Below are 13420 nucleotides of genomic sequence, written 5' to 3' on the forward strand. Positions count from 1 at the left end.
TGTAATACTTTTTTAAAGTGCAGAATTGTTTGCCTTTATACAGACAGTATTTCATAAAATCCATGTGTCCTTATGTGCAAACAAATGAAGAGAGCGCTCTGAAACCTGAGGCAGGGTATGCTACAGATTTCCTTTCTCCACTTAACTAGTTACAGGTCTCTCAGAGCACACCGTTTAAAATCTGCAAGTCACCAGTGCACACAACTCCAGAAAAATGGGTAATGATTAATGCTCCCATAAAATAACTGAAAAGGTGAGGTTTGAAGCTTAAAACCAGAAAAGATTGGATTTTCCACTGTAATCATTTAAATTCTGAGAAAATAAGTTTTTATCCACTAATGTTGCAGATGTTGAAGATAGAAACAGAAAGAACTTAGTTTAAGGCTTGGCTGGTCTTTAGAGATTTTCAGGCTAACCAGGGTTACACAGTGACCCTCGTTCTCAAAACGACAAAAGATGATTTGATAATGAGAGGTTCAGAGAGCTCGCGGGATGTAAGCTCACTGTGCCTGGATGATGGCCAACCTCTAGCTCCTTAGGGAAGGAAACTCCCTTGTTGTATCCTTAGTTATATGTAAGGTATTTGTGTTCTATAAGGCATAATAGCATATTACTGAACCTGAGGAGGGACCTGTAGAAACCCCTGGTTTATATCCAAGTCAAACCCTGTCCTTGTAACTAATTTCTGAGAAAGGGTGATCTTGTGAGATTATTGGGCTTGTATTTAAGCAGTGAGGTCTACACTTTGAATGGTTAGTGTTAGATGGGAATTAAATCAGGGAATGCCCACTGTGTGCGCAGAGAACTAAAAGGTGATAGACAGCGTTTTTCTGGTTTAGCTTTGTTGAATGGGTAATGATAAACCTAATTAAATGGATTACAATAGTCACATCAGATCTAAGAATGGAGGTAATAGGTATGAGAAGGAAATGAGGTAAACTAAAGTAATTTTGAGGAAATGATGGTATTCAGAGATGTAGGATGAAGATGGGAAGAATCAAATATAAAAGTTTTCAGTCTGAGAAAGTGGAAGAAAAAAGTAAACCTATTAGGGGCAGCAGGGTTGTGGTTAGGGTTAGTAGCCCCCACCTGGAAGGCATTCAACCACAGTGTAAATAGAAAATTCCAAGAGTTAGCCATTAATGATCTCAACTGGTGCACCAATCTGGGAAGTGGTGGGAGAGCTCAGGATACCCCACCTCTGTAAGGCCAGACCTTTGTCTTAAGGTGCTTTATGATGGTGCTGGCAGTTTAGATATGCCAAAGAGCAGCCATAAAGTGCCTTCGTTGCCAAGTGTGTGGCTCATACCTACAGTCCCACCAATTAGGAGGCAGGCAGGAGGAAGGTCAAGGCTACAGAGCCACGGTGTCAAAAAAAAATAAAGAATAAAGTAAAATAGAGGCTCAGAAGATGCCTCCACCATTAAGGGCACCTGTTCTTTCCTAGGGCCCCAGTCCAGTTCTCAGCACACAGTGAAAAGTAATAGCTTATACAGATATGCATATATGAGCAGAAGATGCATAGCATTTAATATATTATCGTGAATACTTTAGATCGTCCACTACACATACCCCAGCAAAGAGAATAGAGGTTTCCACAATTCATCAGGTTGATGGAGTAATTGTGTTTGCTGCCAAGCCTGATGACCTGATTTCTTTCCATTCCTGGGATCCACACAGTAGGAGAACTAGATTCAGATTGTCCTCTGACCTCAGTGCACAGTCCCCTCTAGATAGTTGTTTTCCTGGTCAGTTGTCTCCCTTTTCTCAATAGTAATTCTGCCCTTATTTTCTGAAGACCCATGGAAACTGGATAGCTTCAGTCCTTTGAACGTTTTCACCTTTCCATAACAAGTTAGGATAGTTACTGTTGCCTTTTGTCTTGTTAAATGTTTCCCTACTTCTTGTGGATGTCGGGAGTATCTTTTTTTTTTTTTAAACTATGTAGCCCAGGCTGGCCTCAGTTGCCTGTGTGCTGAGATTACAGTCACACAACCATACCTGTCACCCAACTTTATACTCAGTAGTTTAGCATCAAACCTCTTGATGAAAGTGTGACTATCAGAAGAAAAGAATATGTAAGCAATTTTTATTTAAAAATTAACAAGATCCTCTTTTTTTTAATGCATAATCTCCCATCTGTTGGGGTGATAAGGCAAGCTTTATGCACAAGACTTAATATAAGACAGCTATATTGTTAGTAGTTGTACTGCATAGAGGTTATTTAGTAAGTTCCCAGGATACAGATTTAAGTGATTGAGAATGCTGGTCACAAGTGCTAACCAAGTAACTTAAGTTGTAATTTTTAAAAAGAAAGTCTTATGTAAGACATAATTTAAATGTTTAATGAAGAAGCTAAACTTTGTTTCCCAAGAAGCTTAAGTTTGTCTCTTCCAAGTGGGTTAGCAGTTCTTAAAACCTATGTTTCCTGACTTCTTAGAGCAGTTCCTTGGCACCACAGAGTAAGTTAATTGGTTTCCCTTCTCCCTCCTCTTTTTCTTCCTTTGCTTTCTATGCTAGTGAAGAAACCCAGGCCCTTGCACGAGCGCTGTGCCTTTGAGCTACAGTCACAGCCTAGGACTCCTGTTTATTAAGTAGATAGTTTGGAATACCACTGGAATTTGAGTTCCAGGTGGACAAGCTATGCCCCATTAAGGAGATCCCAATTCAAGTAATATTTAAAAACATTTGAGTTTCCATAAATGTTTACTGATTCATCATACAAAAAGATGGTAGCTAAGGAGTTATGTGGGTGTGTGTTTGGTTTTGATTCATCTAGAAACAGGAGAAAAAAAATGTCAAGCTATCTCTCAGTTGTGGTTTTTTTACTTAGTCTTTTTTTTTTTTTTTCCTAAGTAATGAGCTGGTGGTTTATTTTTCTCTATCACCATAGCAATCCCAGCTAGTTTTGAAGCGGGGTAGAATTGGTTTGCTTTGGTTCTGTTTTCATTTTTGTGAGACTTAAACTTCGTTTTACATTTACTTATTATGTGGGGTTGGGACGTGTGCATGGGAGTCAGAGGACAACTACAAAAGTCTGGTCCTCCCTTTCGACCATGTGGACCCTGGCGATGGAACTTTTGGCTACAAACACCTTTACCTGCTGAACCATTTTCTAGCCTGGGGATGCATTCTCACTCTATAACTAACTGGATGTTTTTGTGTTGTCCAGCCTTGCACCGGACTTGGGCTTCTGCCTCTGTCCTGATTGTTGACTTGCCCATCTATCTACTCCAGCTATTTTGTGCTTTATTTGTTTATTATATGAGTACACTGTAGCTGTCTGCAGACACACCAGAAGAGGGCAGAAGATCCCATTACAGATGGTTGTGAGCCACCATGTTGTTGCTGGGATTTGAACTCAGGACCTCTGGCAGAGCAGTCAGTGCTCTTAACCACTGAGCCATCTCTCCAGCTCATGTTTTTACATTCTTTTAATGATGACTTAGTCACACTTTCATCAAGAGGTTTGATGCTAAACTACTGAGTATAAAGTTGGGTGACAGGTATGATGGTGCATGCCTATAATCTCAGCACACAGGCCACTAAGGCCAGCCTGAACTAAATAGAATCCACCAGTCACTAGGTTCCTAAGCATGCTGAGAATCATGTGATAATTAAAATGCAAACTAGAGGGGCTGGAAGAGGGCTCAGTGTTTAAGGGCACTTGGTGCTCTTGCAGAGGACCCAGGTTCAATTCCCAGAACCCACATGGAAGCTCGGAACCACTTGTAACTTGAGTTTGGATCTGACATCCTCTTCTGCCCTCTACAGACACCAGGCATGTACATGACACACAGACCTACAAGCAAAACACCCAAACACATGAAATATACAGAAAATGTAATAGTAAAGACTAGAGCAGAGTCTGTACCATGTGTAGTCTGTGTCTATCTCTTGCATTTCCTTAGTATTAACTGTGAAAGTCAAAGTCCCTGTTAACTTTTTAAGAATAAACTCTAGTTTCAAAGCTTCCTGTAGTGGAAGCTTTTCATCCTGCCTTCCCTGTGCTGGCAAGTCTTAGGCTAGCATGTCGTGGGCTAGAGTAATTTTGGAAAAGGGAATCTCAATTGAGAAAATGCCTCCACCTGATTAGCCTGCAGACAAGCCTGTAGAGCATTTTCAATTAGCATATGATGTTGGAGGGCCCAGCTCACTGTGGGCAGTGCTGGTCCTGGGAGCTATCAGAAAGCTGACTGAGCAAGCCAGTAAGCAGCACTTCCCCATGGCCTCTGCAGCAGCTCCTACCCCAGGTTCCTTCCCTGTTGAGTTCCTGCCCTGATTTCCTTCGATGAAATGGCTAAGGCTCTACCCTTCCAGTTTCTCCCTAGTTGATACAATGAACATCATCGTGGAGGTCTGTGTAGTTCTCTCTGCTGGACTAGGTAGAGTTTGAGTTATTTCATCAGCAGGACAGAACATGGCTCTAGATTTGAGGCCCCTCCTGATGACATCCAGTCAGTAGTCCACAGTTCTGTAATCGACCCATTGGCCATTCTAGGTCAGGCAGCCATGGGGCTCCTGATTTCAGGTTAAAAAATCCTCTATATCCAGCCATATCTCTTAGTGCTAATCTACTAAACCCACTAACATTACATTGCTGCCCCAAACCAAATACAGTAATGCCAACGGAATTAGAGGCTAACAGGTCTCTGATACTTTAGGATAAAGAAAAAAAATCAGAATATCCCTTCCTCTGTTTCCAGAATTGTAGTTTGCTCTTCATATATTCCAATTGTGCTAGTTTCTCAGTGTGCTGCGTTAGTTAATTTAACACAAAATACCTTCATTTTTGTAGTCCTGTTCTCACATAAGCATCTTAAATGTCTATTCGAATGTGGTGAAGGATTTCCAAAGTTAGTGACTGACTATCTTTAGGTTTGGATCCCAGGAGAGGACAACTACCTTCCCTGGGGCCGTGGCATCTTTTTGTCTAATGGGGTTCACTTTGAGATCCTGTGTTATCACTACTGTGCCCACAGTCCAGGAGCAGTAAAAGGACCTGTGTACTACTGATTACCTAGAAAGCTTGCAAAAAACTTTCTGGGGCTGGAGAGATGGCTCAGTGGTTAAGAGCACTGACTGCTCTTCCAGAGGTCCTGAGTTCAATTTCCAGCAACCACGTGGTGGCTCACAACCATCTGTAATCTGTAATGGGATCTGATGCCCTCTTCTGGTGTCTGAAGATATAGCTACAGTGTATTCATATACATAATAAAGAAATTTAAAAAAAGAAAACTTTCTGGACCCCAGGTAACACAATCTTCATTATCTTCTGCTCCCTTCTTACCCTAATTTTGTCTGTTCCAGGACTTACTCTTATGCCTTCCTGACAGCCCTCCCAAGCCTCACTCCAATAGAAGTTTCTCATTAGTTCATAGTCTGCAGGAAAATGCCTGTGGTATGACTAATAATTCCACATGGGTGTAGCTGGGGAAATTTTTCTCCACAAACAAAACAGTTCATCTATTGGAAACATGTGTTTTGGTTTTGTTCTGCTTTGTTTTGTTTCTCAAGACAGTTTCTCTGGCTGTCCTGGAACTCACTCTGTAGACCAGGCCACCCGTGAACTCTCAGATCCTCCTGCCTCTGCTTCCTGAGTACGGAGATTAAAGGTGCGTGCCACCACCGGCTGCCCCGCTAATATTGTTTAGCATTGAGTGTGTAGATCCTCAGTGGAAACTTGTATCGTTACACTCTACATTTCTGGCTGTTAACTTTCCAAGATTTTTGTAGTAAGAGAACATTAGTTAAGTGCTACGTGGAAGAGAAGTAATCATTGTTTATTTGATTTGGTATTGATTGATTTGTGTGTGTGTTGGGTACCACAGCACATGTGTATCCATTATCTACTACCAAAGAGGTTCCAAGAATTGAAGACAAATAATTATGCTTAGTGGGAAATATTGTTACCTGCTAAGGCATGAATTTATTTATTTTTGCAATGCTGGGTGTTAAACTGAGAACCTTTTGAGTACTAGCTTTCTTTTTTAACTCTCTTTCTAAGGAGTCTTAGTAAGTAAGAACTAGTCTTCATGACTACTCTTGGCTATCAGAATGAATTAATTTGGTGCCCACTCGTTTTGGGTGTCTAGAGAGAGCTTTTCCTTTTTACCTTTTATGGTATCCTTATACATAAGATATTTCAAGTATTATAGTTCAGCACAGAGGCAGAGGCAGAGGCAGGTAGATCTGAGTTCAAGGCCAACCTGACCGTACAGCGCAAGTTCTAAGACAGTCAGGACTACACCCGGTCTCAAAAACTTGTAAAAAAAAAAAAAAAAGGGTATTTCAGTTGTCTATAGAAATAGCTTGTCTGTAAAATATAAGAGGTATGGGGTTTCAATTTATAACTATTTATTAACTCACCAGAAGTTGTAAATGTAATTGTGTCTCTCCTCCTGTTTTGATGACTCTCCCCAGGTATCCGGTACAGCACTGACGTGAGTGTGGATGAAGTGAAGGCGCTGGCATCCCTAATGACCTACAAGTGTGCAGTGGTTGGTGAGTAGCCTTCCTGCCGGGCCTACAACTCTTTGGGGAAATGTGTACATACACGGCTACTTTTAGAATTCTGACTTTTTATTTCTGTGTTTACAGTGATGTGTATGTGGAAGTCAGAGGCAACATTGTAGAGGTGTTCTCTCCTACTTCCTTTTCTTAGGTTCCTGGAATCCACCTTAGGTTGTCAAGCTTCTAAGACTGTTACCTGCTGAGCCCCATGGTTACATTTTAAGGTGCTATAAAAATATTTAACAGGATTGTTTTTGTTTTTTGAAAGGGCTTTGTTTATTGATAATGTCTCAACTATATAGCCCTGGCTGGCCTGAAACTATGTAGACAAGTCTGGCATTGAACTCAGATCTTCCTGCCTCTGCCTCCCAAATGCTGAAATGCTGGAGTTAAAGGTGTATGTCACCAAACCTGACCTGTTTTTTCGGGGGTTTCTTTGTTTTTTGTCGTTTTTTAACTTTCATTTGTCTTCTCCATTTCTGAATTATATAACACAAGGATTTGGTTGCTTAGGGTCTCTGTAGGGGCTATGGGAAGTATAGACAGGTTTCCCTTCTTACTTGTGTGTTTGCATTACCGTGTACATGAGTATAGGCTGAAACACACATCAATATGTGAATATATATTACCAAGGAGAATATGGTAATTAAAGAAATAAGAACTTTGTCATCATTTCCAAACTTAAAACTGAAATTTTTATAGAAGCTAACTGAATTTTCTTTAAACATAGGTCCTTGTTTTTTGTTTTTTTGTTTTTTTCCTTTTCTTTTTTTTCGGAGCTGGGGACCGAACCCAGGGCCTTGCGCTTGCTAGGCAAGCACTCTACCACTGAGCTAAATCTCCAACTCCAGGTCCTTGTTTTAAATGCCTATCCATGGTCTATAAATAAATCATAGTCGAAGGAAAGTAAATTCAGTATTCTCTTAGAAGCAGTAGAATACTGATTAAATGTAATTAACAGCTGCCTGACATTATAATACCTGTTCAGTAAGATTTCATTTCAAGTTTAACGCCTGTGTTTTCTTGTGATGCTTTGAATTGAGCCCAGGGCATTTTTCATCCTAGGCAGGCACTCTGCCAACTAAGCTGGACTTCAGCGCCGATAGTTTGGGAATTTTCTAGCATTAAAACAGTCATGTAGGGGTTGGGTATTTAGCTCAGCCGTAGAGTACTTGCCTAGCGAGCACAAGGCCCTGGGTTCGGTCCCCAGCTCCAGAGAAAAAAAGAAAAGAAAAAAAAAAAAAAACAACAAAAAACAGTCATGTAGCTGGGCGGTGGTGGGTCATGCCTTTAATCTCAGCACTCGCGTGTAGGCGGATGGATCTGAGTTCCAGGTCAGCCAGGACTGCACTGAGAAACCCTGTCTTGAAAATATTCCACATCTGAAACTATGAGCACCGAAATAGTGCTCGGAGTAGAAGGCTCCAGACCTGATCTTACGGGGTGAGCTACTGTCAGAACGTAGCTATCAGGCTGTGCGGTAGGAGCACATGCCTCTAATCCCAGCACTCTGGAGACAGAAGCTGGTCTATCTCTGCGTTTGAGGCCAGCCTGGTCTATAGAGAAAGTTCCAGGACAGTTAAGGCTACACAGAGAAACCCTGTCTCGAAAAACAAATGGATAAAAAGCAAAGTGTAAGCAACGGTAAAATGTCCTAAGTCATGACCTGTAGACTCTGTGTATATGAAACATAAAATTCTTATTTAGTGTTACAGCCCATCCTCAAGATAACTACTCGTGTATGGGTAAGTTAAAAGATAACTACTCATGTATAGGGAAGTTAAAAGATAACTACTTGTGTATAGGGAAGTTAAAAGAAAACCTGAAATGCAAGAATACTTCAGAAACAAACACTTGATTGCTCTCCCTGTATTGGTAATACTTTGTTTTTATATTTTTTAAACTTTATATGGAACAACATCTTTCAGTTTTCTCTTTCAGATGTGCCATTTGGAGGTGCTAAAGCAGGCGTTAAGATCAATCCCAAGAACTATACAGTAAGTATCCAACTGGTATTATGCACATAGCAAGCGCCTAAAATTGTGTTCCTCATGCCAGTGAGATTAATGGTTTCCATTGCTTTCTTGAAGGAATTGGAAAACAAATAATGATTGAATCAATTGTAAATTACCTAATGTATTTTGCCATACCTGTTTGCTGTTGATGTCTTTCTTATTTGCTTAACAAGTAATTAATACTTCTCATGTTGATAGACATTTACATCCATTTTTTAAAAATTTTGATCTGAAGATTTAAGCCCAGCATGGTAGCACACCTTTAATCCCAACACTTAGGTAGCAGAGACAGGCAGATCTCTGAGTTCAAGGATAGCCTGATCTACATAGTAAGTTCCAGGACAGCCATAGCCCTGTCTTGGAAAAATAAAAATAAAGTAAATAAGATTTTGATCTGAAGTTTTAATATCAAGGTTTTGTTCTAGCAACGAATAACTAAGCTAGTAAAAATCACATTTATTCTGTTCCAAGTTAGTTAAATGGCTGCTACAGTGATTAGCTGTGTGGTCTTATTCTCTGAAGTTCACCATTGGGTGACTTCTTGAGCACACTGTCACCCATACTTGGGTGTCTTGTCTCTGTAACCTTTTCAAGATGCCCACACCCACACTCTTGGATGCCTTGTCCTTTTTGATTTCCATTCTCTTAACCCTCGTGCCTACGTTAAAGCATCTGTGTTAGACCCCAACTCTCCCTCACTTTTTGCATGTGATTTTGTTGGGGGTTTTTTGTTTGTTTGGGGTTTTTTGGGGGGGCGGGTTTGTTTGTTTGTTTGTTTGTTTGTTTGAGGCAGGGATTCATTTAGATGAAAGTACAGACATGACCCATGAAGTCTGTCTTAGGGTTTTATTGCTGTGAAGAGACACTATGACCCCAGCAACTTTTATAAAGGAAGACATTTAATTGGGGCTAGTTTGTGGTTTCAGAGGTTTAGTCCGTTATCATCATGGCGGGAAGCATGGCAGCATGGCAGCATGCAGGCAGACATGGTGCTGCAGAGGAAGCTGAGAGCTCCGCATTCTGATTCACGGGCAGCAGAGGGACACTGTGCCACACTGGGCCCATCTTGAGCATCTGAAACCTCAAAGCCCACAGTGACACACTTCCTCCAACAAGGCCACACCTAGTAATGGTGCCACTCCCTAAAGCACCTCAGGATCTGTGTAGTTAGAACTGTTTGTGTGAGTACGGGGAGGGGGTGGGAGGGAGAGGCAGAGCGAGCAACAGAAACTGAAGAGGAGGGATTTGGGGGTGCTACTGCTTTGAAGCCCTGGCTGACCTGGTACCAACTATATATATATACCCTAGGATGATTACTTCCTAAGAACTGGGATTGCAGGATGCACTGTCATGTTCTGCTACACACACACACACACACACACACACACACACACACACACACACTTTAAACCAAGAAGTTTCCCTACATAGCCTATACCTATATATCCTTATTTCTCTCTACATTTTTCTGCCTCAGTGTTCCCAATGATGGACTTACAGACACCACACCTGGCAGGTGTAGCTAGGTCTCTGAGTTCACAGTCAGTCTAGACTACATAGCAAGTTCAAGGCCAGCCAGGGATCCATAGTAAGACTCTCTCAGTCATGCCTTCTCTGAACCAAGGCTCTAGTCCTCTACCGCTGAGCTACATCTCCCCATCCCTCTCTTTTTATTCTGAGACAGGATTTCACAACGTTGCCTTGAATTTGCTCCAGTCCAAGCAGGCCTTTTAAAATCATCTTTTTACCAGGGAATGGTTGCGCACGCCTTTAATTCCAGGACTTGGGAAGCAGAAGCAGGTGGATCTTGGAGTTCCTCGACAGTCGGAACTACAAAGAGAAACACTGACTGAGAAACCAAACCAAAAAATATATTTTTTTATACTAGAAATATTGACTACCAATTTTCTTTACCAGTCTGAGATACATAGTGAGTATGTAGAGTGCTACATACTAAAACCATGGCTCAAGAAAGTGCATACAAGTGCCTGCTCTCCAGCTTGTACTGAGGAGTGTATGAGCAGGTGTGGGAAGGTTTTTTTCATAGAAAACATAAGAATCCTCTTTCAGTTTGATCTTTATATCAAAAATGTGTTTCTTTGTGTTTTTTGTTTGTTTCTCTCTGTAGGATAATGAATTAGAAAAGATTACACGAAGATTCACCATGGAGCTGGCAAAGAAGGGTTTTATTGGTATGTATTGCCCTATGTGTTCTGCATAAAGGGAAACACCAAAAAAGTAATGGTCTGGATTAAACCTCTGCTTTTATAAACCGAGTATCGTTGTCCTTTCTCTTCTGGAAACAGGTTTGTTTATAGCTCTCAGAGACAGACATATCTTGGCCTGTCTTTAACAAGTTCAGGTTCCCGCTGCAGTGTGGAACAAGGACACTAAGGAGATCTTTCCTGCCTTAGTCACGCACGGCCTTTGCTGAAGCATGGAGACAGACATGACTACACAGTGCTGGATCTGTGGCAGTTTTTAACATAAAAGATGCGATGTCGTTGAGGCCAATGGTTTTCATGTGCGTTAGCTGTTCTTTACCTCACTGGAGGTGGCAGTGAGGCTGCTGTGATGTGCTTGCTGCCCCATTCTCCTTCAGTGTTTCTGAGGCGTGCTCAAGTCAGTTACAGGAGCGTTTGTGAGCATGCTCCATTCCTAAGGAGACGTCCATCTGCTTCATCGTCTTCTTGTCTCGTATTTGTGTTGATATGTTCTTTGTGAGACAGGAATATTCTTTGTGATGTGTAACATGTTTTTTACTCTTCAATTTCTAAGTAGTTTGTCTTATATTTCTTGCTCTCCAGGCTTCTGGTTAACTGAAATAAGTAAGGTTACTCAGTAGACCTTAAACCAAGGGAAACTGGCTGACATGGCATTGGGCACACCATACTCTTACCTCGGCTTTCCTGCCTTGGTGTTTCCCTTCATGTTTCCTCCACAAGTGACAAGTTCCTACGGAATTAAGCTGTATATTGAAACTTGCTCTGTTGTTAGGAGGTAAGGTATGCAATAGATGAGTTAATACAGGAGTGAATATAGGAAAGGCTGGAACGTTAGGAGACTCTGTCTAAAGTCAGTAGGGTTCTTGACTCCTTCATTTGGACACTGCTATGGATTCTACCTGTGCCTCATTGCACAGGGACATTTTACCAGCAGAGGTTAATGAGCACCTCACTCATGACCACAGGATCCTTGATGATTTCAAGACAGTGAGTTCACATTCCAGCCTGGTGGTGCCTAATTATATTTTAACATCCTTGAGTTTTTAGATTTCATTCAGTCATATTTATCACCGTATTTTCATAAATTCTTCCCAGTGTAGTTGTAAGTCTTGACAGTTCCAAAAGTGACTCATTTAATCTCTGAAGGAGCCAGGCGTACATTAAGTATGAGTAATTTGGCCCCTTTTGCATGTAGAGGGCAAACTGAAAGCTTATCTCTTTATCTTCTCACTTCCCTTTCTACGGAATTCACCATCCAGACTTGAGTCTGGATTCTTACCCTGTTAATGCTGGGAGTTTAGGGTCAGGTCTGGGTGGAGTGAGGTTGAGGAGGTAAAGTAAGAATTTGATAGGAATTATGTTGACTATAGAGGCCATCTTGTGGGAGATTTCCATATTACCAAATCGACTCTTCTAATCCATGAACATGGACATCTTTCTGCTTATTGGGCCTCTTATTTCTTTTTTTTTTTTTTTTTTTTTTGGTTTTTTTTTTTCGGAGCTGGGGACCGAACCCAGGGCCTTGCGCTTCCTAGGCAAGCGCTCTACCACTGAGCTAAATCCCCAACCCCGGGCCTCTTATTTCTTTAACCATTGCTTCATACTTCTCAATACTAGAGCCAACTACATAGTCTTTTTGATGCTGTTCTAAGGGTAATAATTTACAATGGGCTTGGGTTGGCTGTTTGTGAGTTGTTTTGTTAGTATACCTAGTGATTTCTATGATCAAACCCACATGGACAAGATGGCACTTATTGAATACAGTGTGTTTTCCCTGTATAAAGGAAATACATGAAGTTTAGCATGTGTAGGCCAGTGTGGCTATTTGTTTCTGTATACTATCAGCTTAGACTTGGAGATTGTTTTTCCCTTTATGATTACTTTGTCCAGACTTGATAATAAAGTAATAGCAGCCTCACAGAACAAATTGAAAAATACTCCCTCTTCAGATTCTTAGAAAAGCTTGGAAATGTTGGTGTGTGTGTGTGTGTGTGTGTGTGTGTGTGTGTGTGTGTGTGTGTGTGTGTGTGTGTGTGTGTGTGCTGCAGTGTGTGTGTAATTTTGCCCTGCAGGTTCCCCACATTCCCGATGTCTCCATACTCCAGAACTACGCGGATTTCAACTCCTCCCTTATGTGCATGTTCTGTTAGAATTTAATTTTTTTCAAACAAAGTAGATTTAGGGATTTATCTGTAGTGCAGGAATTACTTGTAATCTGTACATCCTGTAGATTGATCCTGTGTGAGGCAGGAGACTCATGAACATAGTAGGAAATCAGTCTTATCCTTAGCATGTCTAGGCTAATTTTTAGTGGATTGTCTCCTTGCTCCCCTTGTGAAACTTGGGAAATGCAAGCTTATCAGTCAATAGTCATGTCTGTGTTTTTCAGTATGTCTTTTTGATTGACAAACTGCTCACTTCAGACTGACCAATTCATACTTGTTTTGAAGCAAGTAATGTTACTGAAAACTAAGATAATCCTCCGTAGATAATTCTAAACAGATCTGATAGCAATTTGTCCTTAGCTTAAGGGAGAAATACGTATTATAAATTGGCAAAACGATTCTAACTTGTAACACAGGTATATATATCACTCTTGAGAAATAGAAAGTAAGCAGACCAGACAAGCAGACCCTTTAATCAGTGGATGCAACTAGAAAGGGTTAT

General features: G+C 41.0%; 1 protein-coding gene across 1 annotated transcript in view; it reads left to right on the top strand.

The window, feature by feature from the left end:
• Positions 1-13420, top strand: part of Glud1 (glutamate dehydrogenase 1) — a 32660-nt gene that overhangs the window by 4043 nt on the left and 15197 nt on the right. Inside the window, exons 2-4 of the mRNA XM_032919294.1 lie at positions 6424-6504; positions 8455-8510; positions 10657-10720. Coding sequence (XP_032775185.1) covers positions 6424-6504; positions 8455-8510; positions 10657-10720 — 201 coding nt within the window. The remainder of the gene's footprint in view (positions 1-6423; positions 6505-8454; positions 8511-10656; positions 10721-13420) is intronic.

The sequence above is a fragment of the Rattus rattus genome, chromosome 13 (genome assembly GCF_011064425.1).
Source record: "Rattus rattus isolate New Zealand chromosome 13, Rrattus_CSIRO_v1, whole genome shotgun sequence".
NCBI lineage: Eukaryota > Metazoa > Chordata > Mammalia > Rodentia > Muridae > Rattus > Rattus rattus.